Below are 13,681 nucleotides of genomic sequence, written 5' to 3'. Positions count from 1 at the left end.
CACAAGATGTATGCTCAGGCTTCTCTCAGGGGTCACTGGAAGACATGAGGCTACCTCTATTGCCTGCACTGTTGGCATCCCAGCTAAGAAAGGCCTCTCCAATGCCTTCTCAGCTGAGGCACCCCCATCTACCCCAGGGATGTAATAGTGTAATCGATTAACCAATAAGCAAAAGCTTACAGGTTAATGCCATAGACTACAGACATTCCTCTCCCTTCCCCTGCCAGTAAATATTTTAGTAGGCTGTCTCAGATCTGGCTTGTGATGGGTCCAGGACCTAGCCCCACTGTGGCTCTGCATTTAAAGTGTATTAGGAGCCAGGAGGGCAGGCGGCCCTGCTCAGTTCTCTGTTGGGCGTGTCTGGGTGCTCAGACTCCGCCACCCACCCCGGACAGGGGCTGCTGCCTCCCTGTATTGTTGCTTCTGTACCAGAGGCAGCAGCGAGGGGTGACAGACAGCTGGTCCATGAGGGGAGCTGGTTTTTGAACTGATACACAGGCAGCAGGGCAGAGTGGCAGGGAGCTCCTCAGAAAAGGGTGGTGTGCAGTGGCTGCTGGCACCACCTAGGGGACTGTAGAATGGTCAAGTAACTGATAAGAATTCATGAGGTTAATTAACTATTCAATTAACTGATATTTAAAATCTCTAACCTAGCTAGGCCCTAGGGAGAGCAGTTCCAGCTGTCACTTCCTGAGGGGGCAGCCACCATCCACAAGGTCAGGAGTTGGCCTGGGATGGGGGTGTGGGAACCTCCAGATTCATTTGTCTGGGTCTTTCCATTTGTGTGCCTACTTGCATAACGAGACGAGAGCTGCATTAAACAATAAAAGAACTTCACCATCAACATGATGCGATGCAATCTCACCTCTCACCTTTTTCTCTCTAGAGACCCTGCAATCTGAACTGGAGAGCGAGAAAGGTCAGTGTCTGGGCCAGTTACCTTAACTGACATGAAGGGTATCCCTCTAAACACGATACACTTTTCTCTCCACACCGCAGTGGTTTTCACCTGTGGACCCCTGCAGGACTGCAGACCATGTCTAATGCTTAGTCCACACCAACACATTTGTTGACAAATTTTATGTTGACACCCAAAAGTTGACAAAACAAAACTCACCAAAGGGATTCACACTTGTTCCCACTGTCTGCACATCATGTCCTCACTGGGGACACATTCATCCAGGCTGTGTCTACACTGGGCCACTTATTCCGGAAAATCAGCCACTTTTCCGGAATAAGCTGCGAGCTGTCTACGCTGGCCCTTGAATTTCTGGAAAAGCAACAATGCTCTACAGTACAAAATCAGCCGCTATTCCAGAAAAACTATTCTGCTCCCGCTTGGGCATAAGTCCTTATTCCGGAACACTGTTCCGGAAAAGTGCCAGTGTAGACAGCCCAGTAGTCTTTTCCGGAAAAAAGCCCCGATCACAAAAATGGCGATCGGGGCTCTTTTCCGGAAAAGCGCGTCTACATTGGCCACAGACGCTTTTCCGGAAAAAGGGCTTTTCCGGAAAAGCAGCCTGCCAATGTAGACGCTCCTTTTCCGGAAAAACTGAAAACGGAATAATATTCTGTTTTAAGCAGTTCCGGAAATTCATGCCAGTGTAGACGTAGCCCAACAGTGCGAGCAATGCAGTGGGTAGTCATCCCACAGCCAATCCCTTAGAGCCTTGGCATTCCCCCTTGGTTCTCCCACGGCCTCTTCAGCTGCTGAGAGCAGTATCATTAGCGGCTCTGGGAGCTCTCCATGCTGAGGCATGTCAAAGCAGCACAGCCGTCTCTCCTGCCCTCCCCCTGCAACAGCAGCCAATCTGCTACTGTGTTCCTAGCAGGGCAAAGCAGGATCAATCCAATGATTTACTCTTTGTTTATTCCCCAAAGAAAGCAGCTCATTCAGCTGTCAGACACTTTCTAGAGCTTTGAAAGGGGAGGGGTGCAAGCCTGCAGGGCAGCAGAGATCACACAACAATGAGCAGAGCCAACAGGGCAGGCCTTGTGGGATATTAGCAAAAGTGAGTTCTCTCAACAAAACAAACAGCAGAGTCTACATTGGTTCTTTGTTGATAGGAAAGGGAGGGAAAATGTAAAAAATCTCTCCTATGGGTGGAAATTTTTTGTCACCAAAACTGGGCATTTTTCCTGACAAAAGTCGCATTACAGTGTGAGTGTTCTCAAAGTTTTGTCACCAAAAGGCAGGTTTTGGTTAAAAAAAATCAGTAGTGTAGACTAGTTCTTAGACTTCCTGCCCCTCCATTCAAAATTTTGTGGGGCCTGCAAATAAACAAAGGTTAAAAGCCCCTGACCAGGGTTGCTGCAACCTGAACCAGAGAGCGAGAAAGATCAGTGTCCAAGGCCAATGGGTGGGATGATGTTTTTGTGAAAATGTTCCCCCAAAATGTGGGGGATCAGTAAATTACAGATTACCAGGCAGGAAAGACATTGGACATGAAGCCAAAGTGAGGTTGTGAGTGACCTAGGTTTTCTGTACACTAACATACCTTTTAGTGATGCAGCTGTGACCAGAAGTGACTGGTGACGGGGAGGAGGGGCATCAGCCTCATGCCCCTTCCTAGCCCAGGGAAGGGCCAAGACAACACCATTCTGCCCTAGGCCCCACCTCTTCCCACCCCTGCTGTGTCTTTGGTCCATCTTTCCCCACCCTACCTCTTCTGCACCCCAGGTGTCCTGGGGGACTAGCAGGGGCCATGGACCAGCACCAGTATCAGAAGTCTGTGCTGCACCCCTGCATCATCAAAACTTATGCAACAAAAGCTTCTAGACATACCCTCTGTGTCCTGGCCTTTCACAGCCATGGGAAGAGGGGAGGGTTGAGTTAAGTCTTCTACCTTGTAACACCCCTCTCCGGTTGTTTTCTTCCAGTGGCACGCTGTGTAGAGAGAGGTAAGTTCCCTTTGTTCATTGCCAAGGGAGACAGGGAATCTCAAACTTACAGCAAGTGTCATAGACCCTGGGGGCAGGTATCGAGAGCTCTCCCTAGGAACTGAGGGTCAGTTTGGTTTGAGGTATGTGCAGAGTATCTCTGTCCCTTGTGCTTCCCGCTCAGGCCACAGAATGTATAGACCAGCATTTCCCAAACTATGGGCCGTGGGAAAAAAACGGGCCTCAGCATGGCTGCCAGGGTGTTCCGGGTTCCCAGCAGAGGTGTAACGAGGGGGGCAGTTGCCCCTTGGTGCCATGCTAGGGGGGTGCCAGGCTGGGCTGCAGGGGGGGGGGAGGTTCAGGGCGCTGGGCTCACCTGGGCTGTAGGAGGAGGGAGGTGCTGGGAATCCGGCACTAGACTCAGTTTGGCTGCAGGAGAAGCCAGGAACTGGGGCTAGACTCAAGGGGAGGGAGGGATGGACAGGAATCAGAGCTGGGCTCTGGAGTTTTGCAGGGTTTGGGGGGAGGTGCAGGGAAACGGGGCTCAGCTGGGCTGTGGGGGAGGCATGCAGGGAACCGGTGCAGGGCTCAGCTTGGCTGAGGTGGATGGGGGAAGGCAGGGAACAGATGGGTAGCTCAGCTGGGCTGTGAGGGGCTACAGGGAACTGGTGCTGCACTCTCTTGGATTGTGGGGGATGGTTTTGGGGGAGGTGCAGGGAACCAGCAGGGGTGGGCAGCTCAGCTGGGTTGCCGGGGATAGAGGTGCAAAGAAGCCTAGTGGGGAGAGGGGGAACCAGTGCCTCCTGGAGTGCCCATTCAACACCAGGTCCCCCAAGCTCTGGCCCGGGCTGGGCAGAGGATGCAACTGGATGTTCCCAGCTCCCGGAGTGCCCGTGTGGTACCAGGTCCCCCAAAACCTGGCCCAGGCTGGGTGGAGGATGCAGCCGGGTGAAACACTGAAAATGTATTCATTTTTCATTCTTTATATGCGTTTATACTTTTGGGCTGCAAAAAACAGTACTGAAAAAAAACCCGGGTTCCAACTAAAGTAAAAAGTTTGGGAAACCCTGGTCTAGCCAACTTTCTATCCATCTTACAGTCTATTTATCCAATCCATATTCCTTAACATGCTAGCAAGAATATTGTGGGTGACCATATCAAAAGCTTTGCTAACGCTGGCACTGGGGGTTTTGGGAGGACCAGAAACAACTTATTTGCATATTCATCATTTGATTAATGAATATACAAATACATGTTACCCAGTCCTCCAAAAGTTCGTGAACAGATTTACTGGTCCCCATGTCAAAAAGTTTGGGAACCCCTGGAATAAACTGAAACCCGCTCACTGAGCTCACATGGGATTTGTTGGGCCAATACTCATGGTCGACCAGAGGAGGACCCAGGACCCAGAGCAACCCCCCACCACACTGCAGCCCCACTCCCATTGCACCCCTTTCCCCAGCCCAGCCCCCACTCTGTTCCTGATCCACCTCCTGCCTCTCCAAGCAACACAGCCCGGTTGATCCTGGGGGCCTGGTGCAGCAGTAGCGGGTGACACTGCAGAGTTTTTAGTGTAGACATACCTAGTGTTTTCTTTCCTAGCTCTGCCAGCTGGATGACTTCTTTGCACTGTCTTACTGCTGTCCAGAATTCCTTTCTAGGTCTTGTTACAACCATGGCACTGACAAAATGGCTCTGGGCTGCAACTCTCACAGTGACTCCTGCCAGTTTTGTAAGCCAGGCACAACATTGCCAGCCCTCTGCATCTCCCAAACAACAGCTGGTTGTAATCAGGGATGTGTCTTATTGGGTGTGTCTAGACTACAGGGTTTTGTCGACAAAACTATACCTGCGTCTACACTACCACTGAGTTCTGTCGACATAACGTCGACAGAACTCAGCAGTTTTGTCGACGCTGGTAAACCTCATTTCATGAGGCATAATGCCTTCTGTCAACAGAAAGCGTTATTGCATGTAAACTGTCCTTGCATCTACACTGCCATGTCGACAAAGCAGCTTGCTTTGTTGACAGAACTGGATGTAGTCTAGACGCTCTTTGTCGACAGAAGCTTTGTCGACAGTATCTGTCGACAAAATGTCGACAAAACCCTGTAGTCTATACTTACCCTTAGTTAGCAGCTCAACCAGATCGCTTGTGCCATTTCAGAGCCCCTGAGCCTTTGCCACCTGGCTGGGCTCCCCCCTGGTCTTGGTGGCTGCTGGCTCCTTAGCCTACCAGTTTCTTCCAATATCTCCCGTTCAGATCCCCTAGTACCTGATCTTTATTTCCTGAACAGAGCAGCTCTGCTCCACCACACTCGGTGGTAAAAGCTGATGCACAGAAATCAGTCTCTGTCTCAGCATTTTCCTTACCCTCCTCAGCTGTTCCCTGCTGCTTTGGTACTGATCCAGGCCCCCATCCATTCTCTCACAGAGCTCCCAATTTCGATGCGCTGAAATAATTCTCTGGGATTTGTTTTTAACCTTGTCCATTCACTGTTCAGCTTCCATTTTAGCCTGTGGATTCCTATCCTGCACCTCACCTGAGATACTTTGTGCTCCTTTCTCCTGGCTTCATAGGGATTTATATTTTCCAGCTGCTGAGGGATGCCTGTTTGTCTCTAACAAGCACTTGCCCTTGGCCAAGTGGCCAGATGAGATTACTGATTTTCTCCCTTTGTTGATTCCTTTGTTGTCCAGGAGGTGCTGGTGTTTGGTTGCTAACATAGCATACAGACTATATCTAGGGGTGTGTGCAGATTACAGGGTTTTGTTGAGAAAAGTGGACTTTTGTCGACAAAACTATACCTGCGCCTACACTGCCGCTGAGTTCTGTTGACATAACATTGACAGAACTCAGCAGTTTTGTTGACCGTGGTAAGCCTCATTCTATGAGGAATAACGCCTTTTGTTGACAGAGTTCTGTCGCCAGAAGGCGTTATTGCATCTACACTGTCCTTGCGTCTACACTTTCATGTCGACAAAGCGGCTTGCTTTGTCGACAGAAGCTTTGTCAACCGTATTTGTCGACAAAAGCCTGTAGTTTAGACATACTCTAAGAATTGTAACTTCCCTGTGCTAGGGACTTCTTGATTCAGTTCCCTTCTGCAAGATAATGTGACACTGACTTGTTTCTCTGTGTTTGATTTTTAGGAAAACTCCAGGCTGAGCTCAGTAAGTTCCATTCCCCCCCCAATATAGGTTGAACCTCCTTAATCCAGAACTCTCTTGTCCAGCAATATCCAGGATCCGGCATGATTTGAGTGAGCTGGATGTCCGCTTTTCATGGGTGTGGCCAAGTTTCCCACGGTCCCAAAAAGTTTATTTACAGCCACCAGTCCTGGCTCAGTGTTCTGTGCTGTGCTTTAGCTCCAATTTACTCCTAAAGGTGTCTCTACCCTGCACTGTTTTTCCAGAGTAATGGCTGCTATTCCAGAAAAACAATACTAGTGTCCATACAGCAAGGCTACGTCTACACTGGCCCCTTTTCCGGAAGGGGCATGTAAATTTCACTAGTCGTCGTAAGGAAATCCGCGGGGGATTTAAATATCCCCCGCGGCATTTAAATAAAAATGTCCGCCGCTTTTTTCCGGCTTTTAAAAAAGCCGGAAAAGAGCGTCTAGACTGGCCCCGATCCTCCGGAAAAAGTGCCCTTTTCTGGAGGCTCTTATTCCTACTTCAATGTAGGAATAAGACCCTCCGGAAAAGGGCACTTTTTCCGGAGGATCGGGGCCAGTCTAGACGCTCTTTTCCGGCTTTTTTAAAAGCCGGAAAAAAGCGGCGGACATTTTTATTTAAATGCCGCGGGGGATATTTAAATCCCCCGCGGATTTCCCTACGACGACTAGTGAAATTTACATGCCCCTTCCGGAAAAGGGGCCAGTGTAGACGTAGCCAACTTGTGTTATTTTGAAAGAAAATCGAAGTAACAAAGGGCTTTTTCCAATGCAGATAAACCACATTCCTCAAGCGATGATGCCCCTTCCAAAAAAGCTATTTCAGAAGAGGGTGTGTGTGGACACTCCACTGCTGCTATGTTGAAATAGCCCCTCACTGAGGCCATTCTAAGTTATTCCTCCCTAGTGCATCCTGGGGCTCTTAATTGAGATAGCACATCTACATTAGGGGAGCCGGCCTCCCACTAATTTGGAGACTTCCCTGTAGTGTGGACGCTCTATTTCAAAATAAGCTATTCTGGAAGATATCTTATGGAATAGCTCTTTCTGAAATACACTCGCAGTGTGGATGTACCCTGAATGTCTTTTAAGAGCCCAGGAAGTAGTGGAAGGGTTGATGTTGCTGCTAGACAATACTGACCTCCTGTGGTCCAGAAAATTCTCTTTCAGAATCGGTCAGGTCCTGAGGGTGACAGACTAGAGAGGTTCAACCTGTACAGCCCTTGTGTGATGTTGTCTCTAGCTCAGTGTGTCTGTGCACAGGGGTGTCTCATCCCTCTCTCTGTGTTTGGTTTCAGGGTGGAAATGCGCCCAGCTCTGTGCAGGTACTGTACATAGCGCTGGTATTTTAGCACTGGTGAGACCCACCTCCCCTGGGAGCTCTCAGTCTCTTTCCCTGCATAGAGCATTTTCCTGTGACAGTCATCATGCTGAGACAGCAGAGTTATGGGGAGCAGAAGGAAAGGGGTGGTTGACACCTGTCATGATTATGAGGGTTAGCCAGCAGCCTGGGGATTAAGAGGTTAACTACACCTAGCCAGATGGAGTGACCAGTAGGAATGTAGGTGGGACTTTCAAACTGGGACAAAGGAATTTGGGTTTTTTCTTTTCTTTTCTTTTTCTCTCTGGGTGTGGGCTCTGCAGCTACAGAGAGGGACAAGCATGTCTCTCTCTCTCTCTCCCCTCCCCCCCATCAGCCCTGCCCTCTCTCATGCTCTGTGGCCCTGGTGCCTGCCCCTCCTCTTCACACTTAGCCCCTCCCATCACCCCACTCTGCCCTGGTACCTGCCCTTCCCCTTTCCTCTCCCAGCAGTCACCTGTCTCCTCCCCTGCCCCTTCCTCATCACCACCTTCCCACTCTTCCCCTCTGCTCCTGCCCTTCCCCTCATTGTCTCCTCCCAGGCAGAGGCACCCTGATTCCCCTCAGGCATCTCTCTCTCTCTCTCTCCCTCACACACACACACACACACAGTGCTTAACAGGGAGGCGAGTTAATTTCCTGCTTATCCCAGTGACACACACACACACACACACACAGTGCTTAACAGGGAGGCAAGTTAATTTCCTGCTTATCCCAGTGACCAACCCCCACCATGTCTCTGACTCTCTTTCTCCCCAGTGGATGTGACGCTGGATCCAGACACAGCAAATCCCAACCTCGTCCTGTCTGAGGATCGGAAACGTGTGAGACACGGAGACACGCGCCAGGATCTGCCCGACAACCCGGAGAGATTTGATTCTTACCCTGAAGTGCTGGGTGCCGAAGGATTCACGAGTGGGAAGTGTTACTGGGAGGTGGAGATGGGAGACAAAACTGAGTGGATACTGGGGATTTGTAGGGAATCTGTGATCAGGAAGGGGGAGAGCGCACTTACACCTGGGAATGGATACTGGACCCTGTGGTTGAGGGATGGTGAATACTTGGCTGGCACCTTCCCCTTAACCCCCCTCCCTGTAAGCACCAGGCCCAGCCGGGTGGGGGTTTTCCTGGACTACGAGGCGGGCGAGGTCTCGTTTTACAATGTGACTGATGGGTCCCATCTCTTCGCTTTTACTGACACCTTCTCTGGGATGCTGCGCCCTTATTTCAACCCCGGTCTCAATGTTGGGGGTACAAATGTGGCTCCCCTAACAATCTGCCTGGCCCCAGTGCAAGCCAGAGGGAATCACAGCATGGCCAGCTGAAGCAGCAAGGAGAGGAGAATGCTTAGCCCAACTATACTGTGGTAGCAGGGAGAGAGGAGGAGAGGTGTCTCTGCCCCAGCAGGGCTGGAAACACAAAGCTCCTGCTAATGCTGGCTCTGCCCTGCTGAAACTGGCTGGCAGCTGAGCCCAGCCCTTGTCTTCACTTCGCGGGAAGTTGAGGCTATGGAGGTTGATCTTCTGGCATTCGACTGAGTTGATCTAGTGATTTCCCGCTCCATTGAACACTGAGGGCGCCTCGTTGACGGTTGTGAGGGGGAAGGGAATTCTCGTAGCTGGAGTCGTGTGTCTTGCATCGATTTTCTCCCCCAGTGTAGACATGCAGGTTGGGGCTGGGTGAGGCTTGGCTGGGTGGGAAGTTGCTGAAGGGTACCACCACCCATGGTTGGTACTGCTTAGGCTAAAGGAGTGCGCCTGAGTGATTCAGTAGCCTGGAGTTACTTAGACCATGTCTACACTAGTGCCTGCACACAGTCCATGGTACCAGCCATTCTTGCTCCAGTTGCTGCAGCTGGCAGAGAGCTGGGAAAGCAAATCCTGTGGCTGCAGGCAGAAAGCAGCTGGGCTCCTGAGATTCCTCCTTTTAGCTAGAAAAGGAGCCAGAGGATGCTACTTGCACAGAACTGAGGAAGGAGCAGATTTGGGGCTAGGGAGAGCTGGTGGGCAAGTGCCCAGTCACAGGAGAGGAATTATTCCAATGACTGATCTGAGACCCAAGTGGGCGGAGGCCTGGGAAAGAGGAACATTTCACTTTCTCTTGAGCTATGCCTATACTGTGCATTCTTGCACTAGAAGATATGCAAATAAGATATGGCAATAAATATCGCCATGCCTCATTTGCATAGCTAATGAGCCGCCATTTTGCAGAAGAGGCTTTTGCACAAAAAGGATCTGTCTACACTGCTCCTTGCGCAAAAACCCCCTCTTGCACAGGAGCCATTCTGCCACTTATTTTCAGGAAGAACAGCTCTGCACAAGAGGAGGGTTTTGCACAAGAAGGAGCAGTGCAGACAGCTCCTTCTTGTGCAAAAGCCTGTTCTGCAAAATGGCGGCTTATTAGGTATGCAAATGAGGCACAGTAATATTCATTGCTGTGTCTCATTTGCATATCTTCTTGCACAACAATGCGCAGTGTAGACATAGCCTTGGGGCATGGGGGTTGGGGGAGATTTCTGCTGCACAAAAACTTCAGTTACTGCTCCCTGGAGTTAATTTTTTATACAGAATCCAAATAAACCCTCTCTTCTCCCCAAAGCTGTCATTGAAAATAACTTTTTATAATCAGAAAAATGACAATGTATTTGTGACGGGGTGAGGTCACAGAAGACCCCTTGGGGGTGCCTCCTGGGGTGCTGACATGGCCACTGACACTTGCCTTCCCGCTCTCTGGGGCTTCTCACCACCCAGACCTGCTGCTGGTCTCCCCCCAGCCAAGGCCCTAAGCTGAGATCCCTGACTCCTCCCCCCCTTTTCCCCTCCCGAGCAGCAGTACAGACATTTAACCACCTCAGGTCCAAGGAGAGTGCAATTTAGGGCCCAGCTTCCTGGGATATCACTCCCCAAATGGGACCGAAACCGAAAGAATTGGCTAAGGGTACGTCCCATTTAGCAATGAAAGGGGGAAATGTGCACACTGGTTGCCCTCCCCCACACCACGTAACAAGTATTTACACTGGGCTTGATAGAAAATAAAAGTGGTTTTATTAAGTACAAGCAGTAGGATTGAAGTGATAAATGAGAACAGCAAAGCAAAGTAGATTACAAATCAAAAGACAAAAAAGGCTTGGCTAATGCTACACTGACACCTCAGTGCAAATTTTTCAAACTCATCCTAAAACCTCTTTTCCAGCTCCCCCTCTAAATGAGGGCTGTCTCCCCCACCCTGGGGTCTCAGGCTTCTTCCTTCAGGTGCAGCCCATTCAAGGACCCTGCTTCCCTATTCTTTTGTAAGGAATTCAGGCCACTCCCAACCAACCCATTGAAGGACAAGAGAGATGGTTTAACAGTTGCTCATCAAGACATCCAGGGTAACACCCTCCATGTCTCATTCACACATTTGAAACTCACCAAGTATTCCCCACTCCATAGGTCTAATGTTACACACAAAGTTGATACATACATCAAAGTCAGACAGAGGCAGCGGATCATGACATGAAGATTGACGGGTTACACACATTTTTTTTCCCAGGGCACCTTTGCGTTAGGTACATTTATGTCCATCAGTCCATTTCATAAAGCATGGGAGAGTGGTGTCCATTACAATATTATTTATACTTAATGTCTCAATGGATGACATTTGAGAACTGTTTAACTGGTACCCTGCTTGCTTTAATAAATGCCATTCTTACCAGCAGCATAAAACATTTGGATTTAGCTTTGTCTGAGAACATGCATTGCAGCCAGGGGTGAAAGTAACTCACATTTCTTACAGGTAGGTTGTGTCTACACTGGTGTGTTCTTGCACAAAAATGGCCGCTCTTGCGTACAAATTTGCCACCTGTCTACACTGCCCGCATGTTCTTGCACAAGTAAACTGACGTTGTACTGTAAAAAATCAGAGCTTCTTGCGCGAGAACTCTGACGCTCCCGCTCCGGAATAAGCCCTCTTGTGCAAGAGCTCTTCCAGAAGAGGCCAGTATAGACAGGCAACATGAATTTCTTGTGCAAGAAACTCTGATGGTTAAAATGGCCACCAGAGCTTTCTTGCGCAAGAGAGCATCTACACTGGCATGGATGCTCTTGTGCAAAAGCACATGCCAGTGTAGATGCTCTCTTCTGGAAGAGTTTTTGCACAAGAAGCTGCCAGTTTAGACGTAGGCATACTGTTCTATCACAATCCAACTTCTCCCTTGGGCGGGGGGGGGGGGGTGAGGTTGTGATGGGGGAAGGGCAGTTTGTGATAGGATAGTACTGCTACATCTCATCAGACAAAACATGAATTTATTCCACCTGACAAGAAGTAAAAGCTGCATCTGAAGAGGATTTGTAATGTCAGATATTGTGAATGTAAAACATACTGTAATTAAAGCAATAACTCTGATGATCTGTTATTAATGCAGTTTCATTCCACTGGAGTGTGTGCAGATGGAGTAGAGGCTTATGGCAGGGGGCTGGGAGTGTATGGGGGGCACCAGAGTCAAGGGGTGAAGGTGGCTCAGGGCAGGGGGTTGGGAGTGGGGGAGTCAGAGGCTCAGGGCAGAGGTGTGTAGGGGGCTCAGGGCGGGGAGTGGGGAGTATAGGAGTTAAGGTACAGGTGAGGAGCAGGAGGTGCAGGAGTCAGATCAAGGGATTGTGGGCTGGGAGGGCTCAGAGCAGGAAGTTGTGAGTGAGGAGCTCAGGGCTATGGGTTGGAGCTTGTGTGTTGGCTGTCTCCAGAGCCCTACCCACAGCCAGCCAGTCTCTAACCAGGAGACAACCCTGGGGTGTACCAGCTTCTCCTGTGAGCAGGGGTGGATATAGGGCAGGGCGAACGGAGCAGCCGCCCCGGACCCCGCGCTTCAGAAAGCCCCGCGCATGTGCCGTGGCACCACCTCACATGCGCATGACGTCATTGTGCATGCACCGGGGCAAAGGGGGGGGCCCCGCGGAATTATGCTGCCCGGGGCCCCGCAAAACGGTCTGTGAGTGCTGTCCCTGTGGGTGCTCCACTTCCAGTGGGGGTGTGTCTTGGTGCCAGTGATGGGAGATTTTTAGTTTAAAGAGAAGCTAGATAATTTCATGGCAGTTAGGTCCATAAAAGGCTGTTAGCCAGGGGATAGAAATGGTGTCCCCAGTCTCTGTTTGTCAGAGGCTGAAGAGAGATGGCAGGAGACAAATTACTTGATCATTGTCTTCGGTCCACCCTCTCTGGGGCACCTGGAGCTGGCCGCTGTTGGTAGACAGGCTACTGGGCTAGATGGACCTTTGGTCTGACTCAGTACAGCCGTTCTTATGTTCTTACATTCTTATGTTCCTACCAGGGTTTTGCCACACCACACACTGTTGGTGTTTGTTGATTGTGCATACAGCATGACCCTTTGTTGACCAGAGTTTTTATTGGAAATTTACTATGGGAAGGGTTGCCACTCTGACCAGAATATTTCTGGGTTTGTCCTCTACCCCAAACAGCTCTCAGTTGGGACGCAGGTTTCTGGAACTGACAACAAAGACACTTAAACCACTGACAACAAAAACCAAGTAATTGTAATGTAAAGAATATGACGACTATACACTGTAAAAGATTTAAGGTGATGGCTGCATAAATGGCTGCAATCGCGTCAGGTCGCAACATCAATGTAAATGGAACACAAAGACTTAAACACAGTCTCTTTGTTTTCAACCACTTGTTTTGACGTGGGCTCAGCTGGGTGTACAGCCAATGCCAGCCCAGCCCAGTTCGGCAGCCAGTGGCAGGGTGGGGTGGGGAGCTTGGAAGGAATGTGAAATGGAATGTGGCCAGCTGAAGCGAGCAACTCAGTTGGCTCAAGCTGGCATGATGCAGGGCTCCATTGACAGGGTTCAGCTAAGGAGAGAGACTTGTACAGGGCAGTTCTGTTGGGGGGGGTTCAGCTGGGGGCAGGGGCTACTGCAGGGAAGCTCTGTTGGGAGGGCTAAGATGTGAAGCTGGGGCTGGTGCAGGGGGCTCAGCTGAGGGCAGGGGCTGAGCTGGGGGAGGGGCTGGTGAGGGATGACTTGGTGAGGGACTGCTGGAGGGGAGTGGCTGATGCAGGGGGATTATGTTGGGGGAAGGGCGCATCGGGGGAGGTGCTGGTGCAGCAGCGGGCTCTGTTGGGGGGGCTGAGCCAAGACTGGAGTGGGGGAGCTCTGTTGTCAGGGTCTGAAATGGGGAGCAACTGGAGTGTGGGGGGGGTCTGAGCCAGGGTGAGGGGAACCACATAAACCACAACACCAGGGGCTCACGCAACTGCACATCCTCAAATATG

At 50.4% G+C, this 13,681-nt stretch overlaps 1 protein-coding gene across 2 annotated transcripts in view; it reads left to right on the top strand.

Annotated features, from left to right (window-relative positions):
- The window catches only part of LOC149522383 (butyrophilin subfamily 1 member A1-like), a 32,864-nt gene extending 21,006 nt beyond the window's left edge, over positions 1-11,858 (top strand). For both annotated transcript variants that reach the window (XM_089771085.1, XM_089771086.1), the window contains 5 exons: positions 887-919; positions 2,881-2,901; positions 6,034-6,054; positions 7,355-7,381; positions 8,176-11,858. In XM_089771085.1, coding sequence (XP_089627211.1) covers positions 887-919; positions 2,881-2,901; positions 6,034-6,054; positions 7,355-7,381; positions 8,176-8,741 — 668 coding nt within the window. In that variant the 3' untranslated portion in view covers positions 8,742-11,858. The remainder of the gene's footprint in view (positions 1-886; positions 920-2,880; positions 2,902-6,033; positions 6,055-7,354; positions 7,382-8,175) is intronic.
- Positions 11,859-13,681: the final 1,823 nt, after the last annotated feature.

This window comes from Pelodiscus sinensis, chromosome 19 (assembly GCF_052426305.1).
Source record: "Pelodiscus sinensis isolate ZL-2025 chromosome 19, ASM5242630v1, whole genome shotgun sequence".
Classification (NCBI taxonomy): Eukaryota; Metazoa; Chordata; order Testudines; family Trionychidae; genus Pelodiscus; species Pelodiscus sinensis.
This window is presented reverse-complemented; position numbering and strand designations above follow the sequence as displayed.